Genomic DNA, 23,474 nt, shown 5'->3' with positions numbered 1-23,474 from the left:
AACAGGTTGTTACGAGAGAGGATAGCCTGCATTCCATTTGGGAAGCTTCAGGTCCACTTTAAGAGTTCATTTCATGTTCTTTCCTTTCTTGACATTTTTTTAAAAGATTTATTTATTTATTTGAAAGTCAGAGTTACACAGAGAGAGAAGGAGAGGCACAGATTGAGAGAGAGAGAGAGAGAGAGGTAGAGGTCTTCCATCCTCTGGTTCACTCCCCAGTTGACCACAGCGGCCGGAGCTGAGCCAATCTGAAGCCAGGAGCCAAGAACTTCTGGGACTCCTATACAGGTGCAGGGGCCCAAGAACTTGGGCCATCTTCTACTGTTTTCTGAGGCCATAGCAGAGAGCTGGCTTAGAAGTGGCACATCCGGGACTTGAACCAGAGCCCACATGGGATGCTGGCACTGGAGGTGGCAGCTTTAACCTGCTACACCATAACATCGGCCTGCCTTTTCTTGACTTATTAAGGAAATATGCCTCAGATGACTGCTTTCATAACACACACCACTGTCCTGAGTTCTTTGGAATATACCAAAGAAATGAAAGATAATGCTCACTGTCTAAGTTGTAAAGACAAAATATATCCTTAGAACTATAGTCTGAACTAGAGAATGAAAGCAGGTGTGTGCCCCAGGTTGTCTGTATGGATAAGATGCACCAAGGTTATTTTATCCACAACATGGGAATAACGTTTGTCTTGCCCAATCACACATTTCTTTTTTTTTTTTTTTTTTGACAGGCAGAGTGGACAGTGAGAGAGACAGAGAGAAAGGTCTTCCTTTGCCGTTGGTTCACCCTCCAATGGCCATCGCGGCCAGCGCACTGCGCTGATCCGATGGCAGGAGCCAGGAGCCAGGTGCTTTTCCTGGTCTCCCATGAAGTGCAGGGCCCAAGCACCTGGGCCATCCTCCACTGCACTCCCTGGCCATAGCAGAGAGCTGGCCTGGAAGAGGGGCAACCGGGACAGAATCCGGTGCCCCGACCGGGACTAGAACCCGGTGTGCCGGCGCCGCTAGGCGGAGGATTAGCCTAGTGAGCCGCGGCGCCGGCCCAATCACACATTTCTACAGAGACCGAATGAGATTGTGAGATGATGGTACCACACAGCCGTAGGCACAAGAGGGTTCAAGAGTAGGAAGGCGTAGCATGGTGCAGAGGCAGTGCTTTGAAAAGGATGGAGGCTTTCTGCCAGGTGGGAAAGGAACTAGGTACAGATCAGGAGAGGAAATTCTTCTGGCCAGTGCAGATGGGGAGGGGACTAACAGGGGAGAAGGAAGCAGCCAGAGCTCTGCTGGTGCAGAGGAGCCTGGCATGGGTGAGGACAGACAGCTGCCCCCAGAGAACCGTGTGAGGTTTCCCGACTGTGACAGAGGCTGTGGGGCATCCTGCCCAGGCTACCAGTGGGCAGTGCAGGTTAGTTGGTGGTGGTCCCTGGCCACTTAGGAGTTTGCTGGTTAAAAGTTGCATGGCTGAGATACAGGAGAAATAAATGTTCAACCCTCATAGGTTAGAGAATCAGAGTAATCGGATTAAAGTGCAACTGGAAAGAACATGATCCCGCCATTACCTTTGAGCTGCAGAAGGCACCTGATGTAGAAGCTTCTTATTGGCAAGTCCTTTTAAAAAATTTTTTAAGTGTGTTTATTTATTTACATTTACTTAAAAGGCGAAGTGACAGAGAAAGAGAGAGAGACCTTACATCCTCTGGGTTCAACCCCCAAATTCCTGCAAGGGCCAGGGCTGGACCAGGACCAGGCTGAAGTCAGAGGCCAGGAACTGCACCTAGATCTGGGTGACAGGGAGCCAAGCACTTGAATCATCATCTGCTCCCTCACAGGATGTGTTAACAGGAAGCTGGATTAGAAGAAGAGCAACCGGGACTCGAACCAGCACTCTGACATAGGACGCAGGTGTCCCAAACCTGCAGTGCCCACCCCTCTTGTCACCAGGTTCTGAGCTACTTCTTTCCTTTGCCAAATCTGTCTTGCCTTCCTTCAGGGGAGAATGTTATCACATGCTAAGTAGTTTGTGTTGTTAACAATGCTTTATTCATGGTAGTTATTCAGTAAATCTATCTCATTGCAATACATATACCTCACAGTGTCTGGGAGCCGCTTCACCTGCCGAGGCTTTCTTGAACGCTGCATGGTGGGGAATGGCACCCTCTCCCTGTTAGTCAGTCATCCAGCTGGGCGCCTGGGAATCACTACAGTCTGCTGCCCCTCTCGCCTTCGCTCTGTCTGCACTGCTGCAGCTGTAACTGGTCCTCTGCTCTTGCCTCATCTGTTGTGTTGGACCCTCAGCAGTCTCTGCTCCAGTCCTGCAGGGCTCCCCGCCCACCTGTCCATCTGCACCTGGGGGAAAGGTCTCCTGGGAGGAAAGAAAGAAGCTTCGTGGTGGGGAAAAACCTCACGTTCAGAGAACTGGATAAAGGACGAGGATGCCGGGAGGCTGTGAAGGCGTGAGAAGAGAGCTTTGGCGGCCGTGGGGAGGAGTTTGGGTATTAACTGTATTTTACGCATGGTGGTACCTGACCTGCCACGGTTTTCTGCAGAGAGCCTGGACTCTGTGTCCTTTCTGGGCATTGCATGAGCCTGATGAGGTGGACACTCCTCACTGGAATCCACCCAACAGGGCAGTTTTGCCCTCTGCCCTGTCAGGTTTGACGTGCTCGGCCTCACTCCTGTACCCACCCTCAGGCCAGGGAGGGCAGTGCCTCTGCTCAGCTGGCCTCAGTGTTTGGCATGCCTGCCCGAGGCCTGAGCCTGTAATTTGGTGGGCTGGCTGGTTACAAAAATAAAAAGTGCGACCTATAACTAAAGCTGAGTGGATTCTGTGAACAGGGAGCTTTTAATTTGCAGAGGTCCTGGGCTGTACTTAGCTGGAGGGAAATGTGCCTCCTCCCTAGCTCTGCTCTGTTTTCCCTCTTTAGTCCTTGCTTTGGGGCAGGGAGCATCTGTGGGCCTGGGGGTGAGACACACAAGGTTTTAGGAAGATATTAGGAGGGAATGTTAGGCCCCAGTGACAGGTTTGCAAGGGCTTTCTGGGAAGTTGGCATTATTCTGTCTTTATCTCTCTTTTTTAAAGATTTATTTATTTATTTGAAAGGTAGAGTTACAGAGAGGCAGAGGTGGGGGGGGGGGTTCTTCCATTGTGCCGATCTGAAGCCAGGAGCCAGGAGCTTCTTCCAGGTCTCCCACGTGGGTGCAGGGGCCCAAGGACTTGGGCCATCTTCCACTGCTTTCCCAGGCCACAGCAGAGAGCTGGATTGGAAGTGGAACAGCCAGGACTTGAACCGGCACCCATATGGGATGCTGGCACTGCAGGCAGCAGCTTTGTCTGCTATGCCACAGTGCTGGCCCTGGCATTATTGTCTTGCTTCTTGTGCAGCCCACTGACATGAAAGTAGAGTTTTAAAATGTTTGTATGATCCCTCACTTATTCATTCAGTAGCAATTTATCGAGCATTAACTCTGTATTTTATTTTTAAGATTTTTTTTTTTTTTTTAATTTAAAAGGCAGAGTAACAGAGGGAGGGAGATTTTCTATTCGCTGGGTCACTCCCCGGATGGCCTTAACAGCCAGGTCTGGGCCTGACCAAAGCCAGGAGCCTCTGTCCAGGTCTCCCACCTGGGTGGCCAGTACCTGGGCTGTTATCTGCTGCTGCCTCCGTACGTTAGGAGGAAGCTGCGTTGGAAGCACAGCAGCCGGGACTCAACTGACACTCCCATGGGGGTGCCAGCAACGCAAGCGGCAGATTAGCGCCCTGAGCCACGACACCGCCCAACTGTGTATTTTAGACATCAGGGATAGAATTCACATTGTGGTTGGCTGGAAGAATAAACAAAGGTACAGCACGTAATAGAATGTTAAGGAGTGAGGAAAAAGAAAATGGCCTCTCTTCCCGGTACCTGACTGAGTCTCCCAGGGGAGGGTCCCCCTAGGGCAGCGCAGTCAGTCTGGGCACGGGGCAGAGGTGCCGCTCCTCAGGGCCCTGCGGCATCCTAGCACCGGCTGGGCCCCCGGCAGAAGCCTGTGCTTGCTGCTTCTCAGCGTCCACTGTGAGAGCTGTGTGCAGGGCAGGGCAGGGTCCTGGTGAGCCAGACCGGGTTTTCTCCTGGAATACCCTGAAGTCACTGCAGGGTTCTGGGCTGGAGGGGGAGTGTGAAGTCAGCCCTGAGACAGCTGCAGGGACTCCTGCCTGTGTCTGCTGCTCAGCCAGGCTTCCTGCAAGAGCTTGGGGGCCCAGTGAGCTAGAACGTGAATCCTGCTGCTCTTTATTAGCTCTGCGACCTTGGGACAGTTCCTTAACCTCCTTGAGCCTCAATTTCTTTTCTTTTATTTAAAGATTTATTTATTTTAGCGGCAAAGTTTTTTTTTTTTTAATTTTTTTGGACAGAGTGGACAGTGAGAGAGAGAGACAGAGAGAAAGGTCTTCCTTTGCCGTTGGTTCACCCTCCAATGGCCGCCGCGGCCAGTGCGCTGCAGCCGGCGCACTGCACTGATCCGATGGCAGGAGCCAGGTACTTATCGTGGTCTCCCATGGGGTGCAGGGCCCAAGCACTTGGGCCATCCTCCACTGCACTCCCTGGCCACAGCAGAGAGCTGGCCTGGAAGGGGGGCAACCGGGACAGAATCCGGCGCCCCAACTGGGACTAGAACTCGGTGTGCCGGTGCCACAAGGCAGAGGATTAGCCTAGTGAGCCGCGGTGCTGGCCAGCGGCAAAGTTTTATATGTATATGTATATGTGTGTGTGTGTATGTGTGTGTGTGTGTGTGTGTGTGTGTGTATAGAGGGAGAAAGAGAGAGAGACCCTCCAGACCCTCCATCCACTGGTTCACTCTCCAAATAGCCACAATGGCCGGGACTGGGCTAGGCCAAAGCTGGGAACCAGGGACTCTTATCTGGGTCCCCTATGTGAGTGGCAGGGACCCAATTACTTGGGCCATCTTCTGTTGCTTTCCCAGGCACATTAGTGGGAAGCTGGATCAGAAGTGGAGCAGCCGGGACCCAAACTGGCATTTATATGGGATGCCGGTGTTGTAGGTGGTGACTTTAACCCTCTGTGCCACAACGCTGGCCCCATACCTCAATTTCATTTCATTTTCTTTCTTCCCTCCCTCCCTTCTTCCCTCTTTCACTCCCTCCCTTTCTTCCTTTTTTAGATTTATTTATTTGAAAGGCAGAGTTGCAGAGGGAGAAGGAGAGACAAAGTGAGAGATATCTTCCATCTGCTAGTTCACTCCCCAGACGGCTACATTAGCTAGGACTGGGCCAGGTCAGAGCTAGGAGCTTCATCTAGGTCTGCCACGTGGCTGGCAGGGGCCTAAGCACCTGGACCATCTTCTGCTGCTTTCCCAGGCACATTAGCAGGAGCTGGATTAGAAGTGGAGCAGCTGGAACTTGAACCAGTGCCCATATGGGATGCCGGCATTGCAGGCAGCAGCTTAACCCACTGTGCCGCAATACTGCTCCCAAATCTCAAGTTCTTTGTATAATCAGAATAATAGATTTACCTTCTGGGGGTTGTGTGAGGATTGATAACATATGTAAATGATCTAGGGCAGCATCTGGCATAGTGTGTACTCAATACACGTTAAGAGGAGATGTTAAAATTTAAGCCTGCTAACCTCTTGAATCTGAGATCTGGTGTTGAGGATCCTAATGGGAATATTCATGAAATATGGATTGTTGGTGAGTAGAGACTGGCCCTGTGTCTCGCGGTTGTGCCATCATTGAACTGCACACCGTTCATTGGTCACCTTGCTTTCTCACTTGCTGCTGCTGCTGCTCTAGTCATGACCTTTCCACAGGAGTCAGGGTCACCCTTGGCTCCTGCCAACCTGCTCTTTAGCACGCTTGGAAGGACCTAAATTTTTTTTTTTTAGATTTATTTTGTTTATTTGAAAGAGTTAGAGAGAGTGGTAGAGACACAGAGAAAGAGAGAGAGAGAGAGATTGCGAGAGAGAGAGAGAGAACTCTTCCATCCTCTGGTTCACTCCCCAAATGGCTGCAACATCTGGAGTTGAGCCTATCTGAAGTCAGGAGCCAAGAGCTTCCTCTGGGTCTCCCCTGTGGGTGCAAAGGCACAAGGACTTGGCCCATCCTCTGCTGCTTTCCCAGGAGCATTAGCAGAGAGGACTTGACCCTGCACCCATATGAGATGCCAGCGCTGCAGTCCAGGACTTTCACCCACTGCACACAGTGCCGGCCCCGGAAAGGCCTGATTTTAAGGGCCTTCTGAACTGGGGACTTTTTACCAAGGACAGCACACAGCCATCAGGGGTCTGCCCCAGTCTGACCTGTGTTCCTGTGACTGTGTTGAACTCCAGGATGACAGAGCCACTGTCATGCAGGCTCAGTTTGCAGATTTGAGGTCATACACCACCACTCCACCCCCACCCCGTCAATGCCAGTCACGGGAAATGTTCTCGAATGGAGGGGTCGGAGATACCTGACCAGGGCAGAGCACCTCCGTTGGAACCTTCTTTGTGTGGAGTTCGCTTGGGCCCTCTCTCTGGACAGACTTGTGGCTTGTGGTTGTGGTTATTTTGCTTTTGCTCACTGCTCAGCAGAATCAGCACCACAGAAGCCCTCATTATCCTCGGGCCCTTGGCAGGCAGAGCCCTTGGTGAATCCTGTTCCCTGGTGAAGTGCTCACGTCTGCACATTATTTTCTGGTGCATCTGGCATGAGTTCCAGATTGATGGTCCAATAGCAGCTATTAATTGCTCCCTATAGGCTTGCTTAATTGCCGCTGGCAGGGTGGGTGACTAAGGGATTAAGAATCTCTCTTGCAGTTTCGAGGCAGCAGGTCCTACTGAGCTTCCAAAGCACTTTTCTGTCATTTTCCCAGAATACCCTTGTTAGAGTTGTGGGCACAGCTTTGGGACTGAAGGGTAGCCAGCCAGAGAATGCCAGGTAGCTTGAGGCCTCCCAGTTGGTTCCAGCTGCCCAGTGCTTGTTGCCACCATACCGGGAGAGGTCAAGATGGCCTTGTAACAAGGTAAGAGCCCACCAGCGGCTTCCAGCTGTCTGGGGAGGCAGGAGGACAGAGAGCTTGGTGTGGGCCTCCCCTGCTGCCACTCAGTGCTCTGGAGGCCTCTGAGGGAGGGGGCCGAGAGGGCCGAGGAGGTGTCGTCTCCCCTGCCTGGAGCCTCAGCGAGCACAGCCCAGCACCCCTTCACGCAGCAAACTCAGAACTCTGTTAAGTGCCAGAGAAATAAAGCTGACTGAGATAGTGTCTGCCCCCGGGGGTTCAGTGTGGAGCGGGGACAGACACATTGAACACCTAATTATAATACGCAGCTGGATGAGTGCAGCGCTGTAGATCCGCAGGACACACTGGGCAAGGAGGAGAGGGGGACTTGGGGAATCCTGCTCGGAGGAGAGGGGCAGAAACGGCAGGGAAAGCATTGCAGGTAGAGGGGCCTGCAGGAGCAGAGGCGTATGGGGCAGCGGGGTGGGGGGGACAGCAGGATGGGTCCTGCCCATCCTTAGGGAGCTGCTCAGTGCTGCTGGAGTAGGGGTAGGGGTGGGGTAAGCAGCGTGGTTGCCACAAGGAAGAGACCGTACTGCTTTTTGCAGGAGAGCGGCGCGGTCAGATTGTTGAATTGAAGGAAGGTCAACAGTCTGACAGCCATGGCAGGGGCTCAGAAGTGGAGGTGGCCGCGGGGGCAAGGCCGTGCCGGTGTATGTGCGAGAGAAGGGAGCCTGCAGGGCCAGGGCCAGGCAATGGTTACCAAGTTTACATCTCGAGGACTTGATGGCTGGTTATAGGACATCGGAGGGTGGACTTTCCAGCTTGCTAGGTAAGTTAGCTGGGGGATGCCATCATTAGGGGAAGACAGGAAGAGAAAGCAGGAGAGGAAAGTGGTAAGGCCAGCGTGGCGCATGCAAGACAGACGGCAGGGCCTGTGGCAGTCTGGGAGGTCTGGTGTGCATGTAGGTACTGGCAGCTGAAGCTCAGCGGAGCGAGCAGGGCTGGAGCCACACAGCACAGGTATCTGTGGTCAAGTACATTTTGAGGCCGTTCTCTGTATCCTCACAGCAACACAGGCCTTCAGCCATGGGGAGGGACAACTCATGGCACTTACAAGGACGTCACAGGAGAGGCAGAGTTGTTGAGAAGAGGATTTGCAGCCGAATCCAAACACAGGCTTAGCCTGAGGAAGTCAGGAGACAAGTAGGCAAGTGAGGGATTGGAGATAAGACGGCAAATGCTGGTGATAACCTGGCAAAATCTCCTCATGTCTCTCCACAGATAAGAAAGCTGTGGCCCCAAGAGTACTTCTCCCAGACCACCCAGCTGCTCAAAGAGCAGAGCCGCTGTCCGCTGTTCGTGACTCCATTCTTTCTCCCCAGATTGGAGCCCCAGTGGCTTCTGGTATCGCGGTCTCCCCTCCTGAGGGGCGTGCGTGCAGCTGCTCTGACCTAGAGGGTTACTGGGTCACTGGAGAGAAAGGAACTGGATCCTTCACCGTTCAGCTGCTGTATCCGTGCACTCTCGGGTGTGGTGTTTGCTGTGAAACCATGCTTTGCACATGTTCTCAGGAGCTGACTTGAGTCAGATACATCTGGATTATTTCAGTTATGATGTTTGGAGTCCCAAGATTCAAGTCTAGGTCATCCCTGATTCCAGAACCCATCATCTACAGCACTCTGGAAAGTTTAAGGCGCCACTCATATGTAAGGGATTTGTCACCCTTTGGTCTCTGTGGTCTGTAGCATCTCTGTTGAGAGACCTTAAACTTCACATCCCCACAGCTGCCTCGCTCCACTGGTCTCACTCAGTTATGCTGCACAGGGAAGCAATGTCTAAGGATCAGCCAAAACCACACGGTGAGTCCAATTGGAGCTTCCCAAATTAAAAATGGAGATTTTTGTTTTCTAAAATTTTTTTTCCCCAAGAGAGACAGAGATCCCCATCCTCTGGTTTACTCCTCAAATGCCTACAACACCAGGGCTGGGCCAGGCCAAAACGAAGAGCTGGTGACTCATTCCTAGTCTCCTACATGGGTGGCAGGGACACTGCCACCCGGAGTCTATGTTAGCAGGAAGCTGGAATTGGGAGCAGAGCTGGTTACTCAAACCCAGGAAGCTGGCTCTAAAATGTGGGCATCCTGAACAGTGTTTTCACTGTGGAGCCAGATACCCACTTTGTTCTCCTCGTGAGGGAATGGCAGAAGGTGGTAGAAAAGTCTGGACCTGAGGAGCCACACATCTGCCTTGAATCTGGGTTCTGCTCCTTTCTGTGCAACCTTGAGCCGCTTGATCTCGGATTATTAATTCCCTCCCTGGTCACCCAGGCATCCCGTTCACCTCCATCGGTTGTAGAGAGCAGTCAGTGAGATCCTAGGAGGGAAGTGCCTGGCATAAAGAGATGTTCTCTAGCTCTGGCCACTGTGTGAAGGCAGCTCTTAGCACTGCAGAAAAGATTCAGGGTCTCTCTGGGCCGTGGGCAGAAAACTCCCAGGAGGCTAACTCCAGACAGGTGTTTTTCTAGCTGGGCAGCTCACAGTGGGAGTCAGGAGCAGCCGGAGGCCCTTATGATTCCCTCCACAGAGACCTGAGGCACAGAGCCCACACCCCCACCTGAGGCACGAAGCCTACACACTACCTGAGGCACGGAGGCCACACATCCCACCTGAGAGCAATAGGAAAAGCAAGGGAAATAGTGGCTGTGGGTGCCTCTCCCCCGCTGACAGGACTTGTGGCAGATATGTTACCCTGCCAGGCCCCAGCTCACCCTTCCTTAGAGCAGGAATCTTGCCCCTCCCACATGTGTCTGCAAGCAGGAAGGGATTCATTAAGTTTTATGAAGCTCTTGGATTTATTGTGAGACTCCTGGAAAGCCAGTCTTGGGCCCGGGTCTGGCTCCAGCCTCTCCTCACTGCGGACAGCCTATACCCTCTGTTTGCTACTGTGTCCCAGGCATCCTCATCTAGGACCAAGCGTGTCTGAGTCCCGGCCCATGCCCTCATGGAGCTTGCAGCCTTAGTTTCGGAAATAGAACACAATATGGAAAGTGGGTAACAATCTGAAAGCAGGACCTTTTCTATGGAATCCTGTAATTAAAGGTTCTAGCACAGTCCCGGCCCAGTAGGTGTTTATAAGCTTCAACTTCCCGTCTCCTTGTCAACATACAAGAGTTGTCACAAGTCAAAACAGGTTCCCCCTGGCACAGCGTGTAGTGCGTGAAAGGCAACAGTGCTGTTGCAAGAACAACTGGACGTGGTCAGTAAGGGGAGGTAGGGGCTACCTGGGGGCTGAGTCTTCAGCCTTCTAAATTGTGTCCTACAATTAGGAAGGCTCAGAGAAGGGTTGGTCCAATTCATTGTCTCCGAGGAGCCATGGGTGGGGATTAAAGGCTTGGGCTGCGGGGTCAGACTCAGGTTCGAAGCCCAGCTCTACCACGTAATTGTCATGTGAGCCTGGGCAGTTCCATCGCCTTTCAGAGCCCTTGTTTCTTTGCCTGTAAAATACAAGTAGTAATAGTCTCTGCTTTATAGGGTTGTTGTGGGCATTAAATGAGGTAGTGCTGCAGAATGCTCATCACAGTCAGTGAGTCCTGGTTTTTGGCCATTAGTGCTATTTCCATTTTAATAGTGTTCTTATCTTTATCATCCTACGTGTGCCCGCCTGCTTATCTTAGCTTGTAAGACCCTTTGTCATCTGGCTGTTTCCTGCCTGCTGTAGCGTCCTCACCCACGTTTTCTATTCCATTACAGCAGGTGGTTCACAGACTGGAATTTTCATGGTGTTTTGTGCATCCACATACTTGTAGATGCTGTCTCCTCGCCTAGATCATCACCGTCTTCCCCTCCTCCACTGTCTGTGCCTCGTTCCCTCCATCTTGATGTCTAGGACTAAATCACAGGGTGGGCGTTTGGCACAGTGGGGAAGATGCTGCTTGCGATGTCCCTGTCCAGTGTCAGTGCCCGGGTTCAAGTCCCAGCTCCACTTCAATTCCAGCTTGCTGCTAACGTGCACCCAGGGAGACAGCACATAATGGTTCAAGACTTATATCCCTGCCATCCAGGTGGGAGGCCTGGATTGAGTTCCCAGCTCTTAGCTTTGGCCTGGCCCAGCCCTGGCTGTCGTGGGCACCTGGAAAGAGAACCAATGAATGGGAGATCTTGCTCTGTGTCTGTGTCTCTGTCGTGAAATAAATAACAACAATTTTTTTTAAAGGAATAACTCCTATAGCATTTCTTCCGGGAAGCCTTACACGACTCCTCTCCCTGAGGCTTCAACCCTGAATGGCTTGTCACCCTTGCCTCAGGATATAAACATCCTGGACATAGTGATCATGCCCTACCTGTTTTTGATATCCTCACATTACAGCTTAGCACTTGATGCATTACTTCCCAGATAAATGTTGAACAAAATACCGAAACCAAAAATAAAAACAAAAACAAAAACAAAAACAAAACAAAACAAAAAAACCTCGCTAGCATCATGTGTAATATGTTCTGGTTTTTAAATGCTTTTATGGATTCAGTCCTCATAGCAACCCTTAGCTTTGTGCCGTTTCTACCGCTGTCTTACAGATAAGGAAACAGGCTCACAAATAACTCTCCCGAGGGCACACAGCATGTGAGCCGCAGAGCCAGGGTTCAGCCCTGGTGGTGTGGCCTCCCCACCCAGTGCTTTAAACCGCTGTGCTGTGTAGGTGACTCTGGGAGCCCCCCCTGAGCTCGGTGACAAGGACATTCACTGAGGGTCCAAAAAGAGGTGAAGAAACAGTCCCTAGAAGTCGCATCTCCGTGATCGCACATGAAAAGAATTAGTCAAAGCGGAGGCGGGTGTTGGGGGCGGGCCTGACAGTCTCGCTTGGAAAGATTGGCTCGCTGGTGACAGTGCAATTTCATCAGCTGTGACCTGGAGGAGGGCGTGGCTGGCAGCTGGAAAGGCGGTGACATCTCTGGGGTGTCATGAAGTAGAAGACTTCGGGACTGTGGTTGGAGGGGAGGGAAGAGGAGCGCGTGAGGGAGTTCAGTGTGCCTGAGCCTACCACATGGTGTGCAGGCCCGTGAGAAACAAGCTCGTTAAGGAGAAAGGCAGGAGGCAGTGCAGGTGCAGAGGCAGGAACTTGCTGAGGACGAAGTGATGACGTATAAAGAAAGAGAGTCAGGCGTTAGCATGGAAGGCGTGGTGAGCAGGTGGAAGCGGGGAAGTGGCAGGGGCACTGTTGAGAAGTTAGAGAACCTATCCCCTCTCCTGGTTCCAGATAATCAGGGGGCAGGCGGGACATGGAGGTGAGAGAGGTAGGAGCAGAATCAGTTCGTTATTTATTAAGTACCTGCAAGGAGTTCATGTTGTAACTGTGAATAGATGAAGCACGCACATGAAAAGATGCTGTGGGGGACACTTCCAGTGTGTGCTAAATGTATGCTGTGTCAGTGAGCAGCTGTTTCACACATACGGACTTCACAGCTAAGTTTACCTCACAGCCTAAAATAACTGCTGAGGTTCCAGCCATTGCCCCTGCACTCTGACCAGCTGGAAACAGAAAGAAGAAAAGAAGAATATGTTCCCTTTCCTTAATGATAATTCTCAGAAGTCACACACATTACTTCTGTCTGTATCTCACTTGGTCACATAGTCATACCGAAATGCAAGGGAAGCTGAGAGATACATAAATTCTGGACTGTCAGATGTTGGGCTGGACACTGGGGGTTGTAACTAAGGAAGATAAGAGATCGGAGGATGACGAGTAAGTCCCTGCCATGTCATTTCTTCCCTTGCAGCTCAGAGGAAGGGTTGCTTATTTTAGGTTGAGAAGTCACAGAGTGAATAGGTTTTCAAAGATTTATTTTATTTATTTGAAAGACAGAGTTACTGAGAGGCAGAGGCAGAAAGAGTGAGAGAGAGAGATCTTCCATCTGCTGGTTCACTCCCCAGATGGCCACAATGGCTGGAGCTAGACTGATCCGAAGCCAGGAGCCAGGAGCTTCTTCCTAGTTTCCCATGCAGGAGCATGGGCCCAAGAACTTGGGCCATCTTCTGCAGCTTTCCCAGGCACGTTAGCAGGAAGCTGGGTTGGGAATGGAGCAGCCTGGACTCGAACTGATGCCCATATGGGATGCCAGCACTGCAGACCCGGGCTTTACCCCGCTGCGCCACAGCTCCGGCCCTGAGTGTTTTTTTTTTTTTTTTTAAAGAGGTTTGTTTAATTTTTTTTGTTTTGTTTTTATATGTTTGACAGATAGTTAGACAGGGAGAGAGAGACAGAGAGACAGAGAGAAAGGTCTTCCTTCCGTTGGTTCACCCCCCAATTGGCTGCTACAGCCAGTGCTGTGCCGACCCGAAGCCAGGAGCCAGGTGCTTCCTCCCGGTCTCCCATGTGGGTGCAGGGCCAAGCACTTGGGCCATCCTCCACTGCCTTCCCGGGCCACAGCAGAGAGCTGGACTGGACTAGAACCCGGCGCCCATATGGGATGCTGGCACCACAGGCGGAGGATTAACCAAGTGAGCCACAGCGCCAGCCCTGAGATTTGTTTATTTTATTTGAAAAGCATAGCGAGAGAGAATCTTCCATCTGCTGGTTCACTTCCCAAATACCTTCCCAAATACATCTGGGGCTGGGGCAGAAACTCCATCCTGCTCCCATTTGGGATGCAGGGGCCCAGCTTTGGCCATCATCCACTGCCTTCCCAGGCACACTGGCAGGAAGTGGAGTTGAAAGCAGAGTAGTTGGACTCAAAACTGGCTCTCTGAAGTGAGATGCTGGCATCAGGAGCGGTGGTTTAGCCACCTGCAGCATGATGCTGGCCCCGGAGTGGTTGGGTTGTGACTCAGGTGTAATGAGAAGACACCAGTTACACACAGCCCTGGGATTAGGAAATGACAGAAGTGGTTGTCCCAGCGTGGCAGAGGATGAGGCTGGTCAGAGATGTGGGTAGCCCACAGAGAATCACCCCCGGAAGCTCTTAATTACTCTCAGTTGCAAAGAACAGCAGGCCAAGGATTTCTAATGTAACAGAGTCTGAGAAGACTTTTTTTTTTCCTTTAAAGTTTACTTATTTACTTGAAAGGTAGAGTCACAGAGAGGCAGAGGCAGAGAGAGAGAGAGAGAGAGATCTTCCATCCGCTGGTTCACTCCCCAAATGGCTGCCACAGCTGGAGTTGAGCTGATCTGAAGCCAGGAGCCAGGAGCTTCCTCTGGATCTCCCACATGGGTGCAGGTGCCCAAGGACTTGGGCCATCCTCCACTGCTTTCCCAGGCCACAGCAGAGAGCTGGATCAGAAGTAGAGCAGCCGGGTCTCAAACCAGCACCCATATGGGATGCCGGCACTGAAGACGGCGGCTTTTTCCCGCTACACCACAGTGTCGGCCCCTGAGAAAACTTCTGAACCGAGAAGGAACCTTGTTTATCCGTGTGCTTGCACGTTGGAAGTCCCGTCCAGCAGCAGGGTGGACGGGGAGAGAAGTACTGGAAGTCGTGGTGCCAACCAGGAGTCTGTCCCAGAGGGCCCATTTGGCAGTGATGGTGGGCGTGGAAGGGAGACTCACTGAGCCTCAATGGGAGGCGGGCCGTGGTGTAGGGGAGAGCGATGCAGCCCCAGAGCTCCTGTGTCTTCAAGAGGCAGGGCTGCCTGTTGGGCTCCCCAGGCAAAGGAGAGAGCCTCCAGGCCGGGATGGGGGTTGGACTGTGGGTGGCTGCAGTGAGAATATGAGATTCTGCCCCAGACTCCTTGGCTTTGCAAGCCAGCAGCCCCCAGTGGAATAGTTTCCATTTTGCGTAACTGGGGAGTGTGTGGGTCTGGCTAACCACGAGGAGGGGCTGAGGAGCCAGCAGACAGATCACGTTGCTGGGGCAGTGGCTTCTTTCAAGGGCCTGGGGCTCAGCTGGGAAGCGCCAGCAGGGGTTACCCCAGGTTGTGCACTTAACTGGACGGACTGGAAGGTGGCCTGCACCAGGGGTGGGTCAGCTCACCTGCAGAGTTCACCTGCGATCAGGTGAGGCTGGTGTGGCAGTCAGAGGAGCTACGGCCTTGCCGGCACGGGGATGTGGCCAGTTTCCTTCTCCTCAGGATCCAGTGGAGGGGGACTCCAGGGTGACGCAGACGCCCCTGGGTGGTAGTTGTACTTGGGTAGAGTCACCTCTCTACCTTCTGGGACCTCTGCTCCGACCTTCGTCTCTGGTGTGAGTTGCACGGCCCAGCCTGAGACATCTGCTGAATCCATTTTCTTTTTCCTCCAGACTGCTCAGGGACTTGGCCCACGACTGCTCAGCCGTCATTTCTGGTTATAGAGCCATCAGCTTTCCACAGAAGCACGTTCTGCAGTCATGGTGCCGAGCCTGGAGAGCTGGCGGCGTGTTCCCAGAGCCACTGTATCGATCAAGCAGAAACAGAACCCAAGCCATCACAGGCATTAAGCACCCACTTTGCCGACTCCCTTTGTCTTGAGATACCCCAGCACCTTCCCCTTGTGTCCAGCAGGGAAGCTCAGCCCAGAGTTGGGTGACACCCCCGTGCTCCATGTACAACAGCATCCTCAGGCAGGGAGGGGAGGGGCAGTGGAGGAGCAGCACTGTCCAGGCCATCGAGAGTGGCAGAGCCAAGGCCGGAGGCCTGGGGTCCGGGCAGGTAGCTGCCACCTTCCACGCCTTGTTCTCAAATGCCCGGGTGGACAGGGTGCCGGTGGAAGCCTTGACTCCACCATGCCAACGTGCAAGAAGGGGCTGCGTCTCCCTGCAGTTGAGCCTTGTCGACAGTTCCTGTGATCTCCGTTCTGCCACAGGACACGGCTCCTCGCCCAGAAACCTCTCTGCGTGGACTCAGGAGCATTCTAGGCTGTCTGTTCTGAATTACCCTTTTCCAGGCCCAGGCGCTGGAGAGCGGGCTGGGAGGGAGGTGGCCGAGGCGAGTGGTCGTGGGCTTCACGACTCTGGGGTGGCGGTGAAGCCGGGCTGTGCCTGGGTCCACAGGGCTGCATCTCGATCTGGCCCTGATCCGTCCTGCTTCCACCCCTACACTGCCCAGCCGCTCCCAGGGTAGGGAAAAGTGTGGGCGTTTGGAGGGGCTGCTGTGCTTCCCACGTCTGAACATATTTTACTGTTGGCTCGCGGACCTTTGATCAAGCTCTGATTTTTTGGTTTCCTTTTGACGGAATTGCAGTGTGTGTGGGTGGGAGTGGTGAGGAGGGGCTGTGCCGAAACAAGGAGATAAACAAACAGTGACGCGGAGGTGGCAGTGGCGCAGGCAGTGGGCAGGGCCGGCCGGCCGTCTGGGCGGGCTGGGTGGAGGACTCCCGCCCTGCACCCTGGCCAGCTGGCTTGTGTTAAAGTGCTGGCCGAAAATAACTCTCATTGTCTGGGAGCTGCTACCGCGGCAGGGCCGGCTGTGGCCGCCCAGGGGCTGAGGCAGTTGGAGCTGGTACCTCCTGTCTCCCTGGGCTCTCACCCTTTGGGAGGGGCGCCCAGCTGGCCCTAGCCGCACCTGTTGCCCACCAGTAGAGACACGCGGAGGGCAGGTCAGGCCCCTACTTGCACTGCGTCGCTCTGATTGCTGTGGTAGGCCTTGGTGCCTTGTGTTACCTGCCTTGCCATTGGCTTGGGGGCAGGTCTGTTGGTTTGTGAGGGGAGCCCTAATAAGAGCACAGTGTGAACACGGGGCGCACTCCTACAGCAGTCTCCTGGCCTCCCAAACTCTTGCTCTCACCAGCCCCCATCCGTGCTCAGCTCCAGTGGACTAGCCAATCTGTGGGTGCCAGGGAATACTTGGGGTAGCTGCAGCCCGGGACTCAGTAGTATTGAGAAGCGTGGGTGCCCGGGGCAGTGTCCCTTCCTGCTGCCTGGCAACTGTAGACTAAGCCTCCCAGGTGCGCCATGCAGGGCCACGCAGGGGCTGGGGCTGCTGGCCTCAGAGAAGCATCCACCTGCGGAAACTTGGTGGGAGGTAGTTCTGGGGCAGCAGAGGGGGGCATTTACACAGCCGCTACCTCTGTCTGCGTTTGCTCAAGATGAGCGGTGCCTGCGACCTTTCCGCAGCCTTCTGGTCCCTCCGCAGGAGCGTTTCCTGGCCCTCCCAGGCGTCTCCGTCTCTCAGAGCAACTGTGTTCCTGAGATTTATCTTGATCCCCTGGGACCAGCAGCAGCACTTGGGGGGGGGGGAGGATTTTTGGTGGTTCCTATTTCTGTTTGTGGGTTTTTCCCCAGGCCTGGCCCAAGAAGCCTGGCAGAGTAGAGGGGTGAGCCCAGAGCAGGATCCACAGCTCTGAAGGAAGCTGCAGCCTCCCCCCACCACCCCGCATTTCCCTTCCCCCTGCAGGGGAAGGAAACAAGGAGGGGCTGACGGGACTAGGGGTGCAGAGCAGGAAGGGTAGGGAACCTCTGTAACCCACGCTGCCTCCCTTCTGGCTTCACGGGGGGTGACAGGTTGACCAGCAGTACTTTCCTGATGCGTACCAAAGCAGCCTCACCGGCCGGGGGAGCATCCGTCCCACACCTCGCTGCTGCCTCCCGTTAGGTGTTTGTTGTTCCACTTCTTGCTGGGTCCCTGTGCTTCAGAGATTAGTACCAGGGTTGCTTTCGAGTCAAGTTCACCTTCCCTTCTCTCACCTCCTGCCTCCCAGGGTGCACATGGCAGGAAGCCGGCATTGGGAGCGGAACCAGAACTTGAACCTGGCACTTGGACATGGGGCGCTGGGTGTCCCAATCTGCCTCTTAACCCCTATGCCCGACGCCTGCTCGGGTAGAATTTTTCAGGAGGAAAGAGAGAAGGGAGCTGTGAGGAACACCCACAGTGTCTCAGACGCGTGCAGACATAAAGCATTTCTCATTTAATCCTCGTAAAACCCTGCGAAGCAGGGAGATTATCGTCAGCTGATGGAAGAGTTCTCCAAGGCCAGTGACTGAAGGGCACGAGTTGCTCTTGGGCCCTCTTGTTCCACAGTCAGTGCTCTCTCCTCCCATTCAGCAAGGGTTTGGGGAGCGGGGAACAGAGACCTAGCTCAGATCTGCCTCTGAGAGCCGCAGTCTGTGGAACTGCTGAACACGACATCAAGGAGACAAGCCTTTGCTGTGACCAGAAGTGTGTCAGGTATGCTCACTGACTGTCCCTGGAACTCAAAGCATTGTCCTTCTAAAGGGCAGAGCTCCAGTGTCCGCTAGACATTGGAGCCCTGCTGGACTCAACACACATTATGGGATGCACACAGGAGCCTTGATTCCCTTACCTGGCTGGACTAGAACTGCCCTGGCCAGGCCCTGGGTCTTCCCCACTTGCAGGTGGTTCATCCCGCAGTCAGTCATGGCTAGAGGCTGGGGCAATTCCCCTTCCCTGCCACAATTCAGCCCTGAAACATGGAGAAGGCTGGGGCCAGCATCTAGAAAGTGTGTGGGGCTTGTGGGCAGAGCTGCTTCACGCTCTGTGTACTGATGATCTCAGGGTCACCAGGTCCCTGATGCGTCTCCTCCATGCTCATGGGCTCCCAGAGGTGGCTCTGCTCGTCCTTGCAGCCCAGAGGGGACCAGGTGTGTCCTACCAGCTCACCTGGGTGGGGGTGCAGCCGCAGCAGCTGGCAGTGGGTGGCTGAGGGAGGAAATCGGGGTTAGACCAGAGCTGATGTGTGCCCCACAGCAACGGGCTGCCTCCAGCACCCCCACCCCCTCCTCCTCCGTGGCTCTCTTCCAGAGCAGACAACAGAAAACTATTTTCGTGGCGTAGACTTGGGAGAAACGGTCGGATGACAAGGACGTGTCCAGAACACGGACAGAGGCTGGGGATGGTTTTGCTCGCTTCTGAGTCAGCAGCAGCCTGGCTCCACTTAGGTTTCAGTCCTGTTCTGGGCCTGCGTTGGACCTTTGGGCCGGTTTTGTTGAGGCCTCCTACCCCCGTCCTGCTGGGCACACAAACGTGCTGAGCTGGCCCTTTTTGCAAAGTAGTTCCAGAGAGAGCATTCCAGCCTCGTGTTTGTCTGCTCTGCTGTTGGTGACAGGCAGGACGCGGCCAGCCCCTCTTGCCTGCAGAAGTTGAGGCGGACTCACGCACGGCAGAAACCACGGGGAGAAGTGTGACGGATGGGAGTCTCTCTCTTTTCTTCTCTTGCTGCCTTCCTTGAATGGTTCTAGTGCCTTCCGTTTGTAAACTTCAACCAGAGACCTCAACTGCGTAGTGACCCTGTTTGTAGCCAAGTAGATGGGCCCAGCACTTGGATCTGGGACGTCTTAGCCAGATTCACCAGCAGTTCCGTTCCGTTCAGAAGCTGCTTATTGGGACTGGAGGCTGTGAGAATGATCACAGCCCTCCAGCTGGCTTGGTAGCATGTAAGAGATAAGAATGTAACAAATAGGTAAATGTGACGGAAATAAATGATGTTTAAGGATTTTCTCTTGGTCCCTTAGAGAATGAGATCCTCCCAGGGTCATTGTGGGATAATGCAGGGGCCTGTTGGCCCCCTGGGACCCTGGTGGCACACGGCTCCCGTCCCCAGTGATGGTGATGTCACGAGGTGGGCAGAGTTGAACCGGGTGGTCATGGTTAGGTTCCCTGGTGGTCATGGGTGGGTTGACCTTGGAGCAGTAGGCAGAGGAGAGCACAGTGAGAGGAAGGTGCTCCAGGTGACTGACAGCAAGCTGGTAGAAGAGACTGGATTCGCGGGAAGTCACGTGGTTAGCAGGTGGCGATCTTGTTTGACTCAGGAGCTTGGCAGGTGGCAGGTGCAGTGAGCAGACCGCAGTGTCAGACTGACTCAGGGGAGGGAAGTTTGGCTAGCTGGGGATAAAGGAGGGAAAGGTGGGCGTGGCCCGGGCAGGGCTGGGCCGCAGATACCTTGGGCTTTATTCACACATTGTTCTTTATTCAGCAAATGGTAGTAAGCAGAACAAAATGATTTTTTTTTTAAAGATTTATTTATTTGAAAGGCAGAGTTATGGAGAGGCAGAGGCAGAGAGGTAGAGACAGAGAGAGGTCTTTTATCTACTGGTTCACTCCCCAGTTGGCTGCAGTGGGCAGAGTTGTGCCGATCCAAAGCCAGGAGCTAGGAACTTTCTTCTGGGTCTCCCACGTGGGTGCAGGGGCCAAAGGACTTGGGCCATCTTCTGCTGCTTTCCAAGGCCATAGCTTCCCGGGCCATAGCAGAAAGCTAGATCAGAAGTGGAGCAGCTGGGTCTCGAACCCTGGCGCCTGTATGGGATGCTGGCACTAAAGGTGGCAGCTTTACCCGCTACGCCACAGTACCGGCCCCCAAAATGATTGCTGACCTGTTGCTCAAGACCCAGCACTGGAGTATCTTACCAAAGTCAGATGCTTTGCTGTGTCTTCGTTCCCTGGAAGGTGTGTTGTAAAGTCCTGAATTTTTGTAAATGTTTTCTGTAAAAGATGTGAGCAGTTACCTGTATGCTAATGTCCTCCTCAGTCCCTCCTCCCGATGTGAGGAAAGGTGGGGGTGGGGGTTGAGTCACAGCAGGTGGCTCAGGATTTGCCCTGGTGCAGGGAGGTTGCCCATGCAAACAACTGCGTCCTACACTTACATGATAGACTTCAAAAAGTTCATGGAAAATGGAATTATAAGATAAGGAGTTTCTGTTTTGGTTGCAAACATTTCTGAAATCCATGCATACAAGGGTTTTATAAAACATTTGTGGAGAATGTGTGTTGTGGAGGCCAGCATTGTGGTGCCGCCAATTAAGTCTCGACCTCTGATCTGGCATCCCATATCAGCTTGCTGGTCAAGTCTTGGCTGCTCCACATCCAGTCCAGCTCCCTGCTAATTACTTGGAAAGTAATGGAAGATGGCTGAAGTACTGGGGCCCCTGCCACCCATGTGGGAGACCAGAGTGGCTCCTGGCTTCAGCCTGGCCCAGCCCTGGCTGTAAGGCCACCACAAAACACACTAAACACCAGAGTAAGAGAAAGGGTTTATTGGGAGGAAACCAGACAGGGAAGGGGTGAAGAAGGAAAAGAGAAGTAGAGTGTAAGAGAGAACAAGAAAGAGACAGAGAGAGGGACAGAGAGACATAGACGGAGAGAAAGAGAGCCATGTGTTCAGGAACAGGTCCTCTTAAAACTTTGCTGAGTGCGGGCAGGGAAGCAGGAGCAGCAAATCCCATTAGGATGGGGGTAGAGCTGACACCGGTGGTTGGGCCATGTGGCCACCTGGCTTCTAGCAATGGTGGCGGGGACTAGAGCCTAAAATGGTGTCAGGGTGTAGATCACACCATAGGTCAGACTGTGCCGTTTTACTAACACTGGCCATTGTGGCCATTTGGGAAGTGAACCAGCAGATGGAAGATCTCTCTCTCTGTTTCTCTTTCTCTGTCACTCTGCCTTTCAAATAATAAAAACTAATGTAAAGTTTAAAAATAAAATGCATATTATGAAAAAACTACATAAATTTCAAATACTTTACACCAAAATATTTAATTTAATTTTCTATAACTTTTTTTAAGTACTTTCGTGTTTGTATACTCATAGATGCATGAAAGATAAAAGCTTCACGAACAGTTGCGTATATGTCCTGCTTAAAATGAATTCTGCTATTTTCTGTTCTGTTGTTTTTTTTAAAAGATTTATTTATTTATTTGAAAGTCAGAGTTACACAGAGAGAGGAGAGGCAGAGAAAGAGAGAGAGAGGTCTTCCATCTGATGGTTCATTCCCCAGTTGGCTGCAACGGCCAGAACTGCAGCGATCAGGGGCTAGGAGCTTCCTCGGGGTCTCCCACATGAGTGCGAGTGCAGGGGCCCAAGGACTTGGGCCATCTTCTACTGCTTTCCCAGGCCACAGCAGAGAGCTGGATTGGAAGAGGAGTAGCCAGGACTCGAACCGGCACCCATATGGGATGCCGGCACTTCAGGCCAAGGTGTTAACCTGCTGCGCCACTGCACCGGCCCCCCTTTTTTTTTTTTTTTTTTTTTTTTTTTAAGATTTATTTGTTTATTTGAAAGTCACAGTTACACAGAGAGAGAAGGAGAGGTAGAGAGAGAGAGAGAGGTCTTCCATCTGCTGGTTCACTCCCCAGATGGATGGTTATAACAGCCAGAGCTGCGCCAATCCGAAGCCAGGAGATAGGAGCTTCCTCTGAGTCTCTCACATGGGAGCAGGGGCCCAAGGACTTGGGTCATCTTCCACTGCTTTTCCAGGCCACAGCAGAGAGCGGGATTGGAAGTGGAGCAGCCGGGACTCGAACCGGTGCCCATAAGGGATGACGGCACTGCAGGTAGCCACTTTACCCACTACACCACAGCGCCGGCTCCTTTTCTGTCCTGTTTCAATCTGCTCGTTTCCATTTCAGATACCATTAATCTTAGCTCACTACCTTGATTCCACAGCCTGTGGTTTAAAAGACATTGCTGAAGCAAACTGGACTAACTCCGAAGGGGAGGCAGGAGGCCTCACCTCTCTAGGTGTTCTGTGTCAGGGCAGAGCCTGAGGCCCGCAGTAGGAGCGTGTGGGCAGGTAGGGAGCAGTCAGCCCTGTTGACTTCAGTTCTCTCCTCCAGAGCTCCATGAACCTGCCCCCTGACAAGGCGCGTCTCCTGCGACAGTATGACAACGAGAAGAAGTGGGATCTCATCTGTGACCAGGTATGGGGCCTGCGGAAGAGCAGGAGGTGGGGAATTGTGTCCTGGGCTGTTCAGGTGCCCCGCCCTCAGCGCACCCTCACTTCCTGTACCAAGAAGACTCTTGCTGGTCAGCCACATCCCCCTCACTCCCTCCGAGAGCTGTCTGGATGTCTTCCAGCGGGCGGTAGCAGGAAGGAGGTTTGTGTTGGTCTGGGGTGCAGGGTGACCATGGAGCATTTGGGAGTTTTCCCAGCAGAGTCCGTTTCTGCCTCCTCAGGGTTAGGGCTGTGCCTGGCGAGGTGCCCCACAGGGCCGTTTCCATCTTGCTCTGCCCCAGACTGGCAAAGGAAGAAGCCCCTGTCCCTTAGCCTCCTGTCCCCAGACCTCAGAACAGTCAGAGACTGTTGTATGCACATGAGTCGTGCGCACACCTGGAAGAGAATGCACATCTGGGCTGTACTCAGAATCAAAATCTAATACCAGTGACCTGGCTCTTCCCCTTGCATGCATTCAAAGAGGACACATGAGCTGTGCACTCAGCCAGGCTTGTCTGCGGAGCCAGGAGCCTTGGCTCTTACCTCCGTACCTAGCACAGAGCATGGGCAGTGTGATTCCCAGCCTTGGCCATGGAGCTTGCTTCTTCACGGACAGATTTCAAGCTCTGAACAAAATCATAGTAACTAACATTTGCTGGGTGCTGATTATGGACCAGGTGCCCTGTACATACTGAAATAGCTCATTTAATCCTTAGAAAAGCCCTGAGGAAGGCACCGTTGCATTTCATAGGTGAAGAACCCACAGCTCAGCATCCCACCTGGTGCTGCTGGCTAATGGAGCCAGGGTTGCGCTCAGGTGGGCAGGGGCCAGGGCTGTGCAGCTGCTGGACCCAGCTAAGATGATGCCTCACAGGCCCTTGTGCCCATCTCCTCCTCTCCAGCAGGCCCGTTTCCTTTCGTTCT

General features: G+C 53.2%; 1 protein-coding gene across 5 annotated transcripts in view; it reads left to right on the top strand.

The window, feature by feature from the left end:
* Positions 1-23,474, top strand: part of FMNL3 (formin like 3) — a 58,588-nt gene that overhangs the window by 14,349 nt on the left and 20,765 nt on the right. For all 5 annotated transcript variants that reach the window (XM_070052203.1, XM_070052204.1, XM_070052201.1 and 2 more), the window contains exon 2: positions 22,453-22,536. In XM_070052203.1, coding sequence (XP_069908304.1) covers positions 22,453-22,536 — 84 coding nt within the window. The remainder of the gene's footprint in view (positions 1-22,452; positions 22,537-23,474) is intronic.

Source organism: Oryctolagus cuniculus, chromosome 11, assembly GCF_964237555.1.
Source record: "Oryctolagus cuniculus chromosome 11, mOryCun1.1, whole genome shotgun sequence".
Lineage (NCBI taxonomy): Eukaryota > Metazoa > Chordata > Mammalia > Lagomorpha > Leporidae > Oryctolagus > Oryctolagus cuniculus.
The sequence above is the reverse complement of the archived record's forward strand: the minus strand, read 5'-3'. Positions and strand labels throughout refer to the sequence as shown.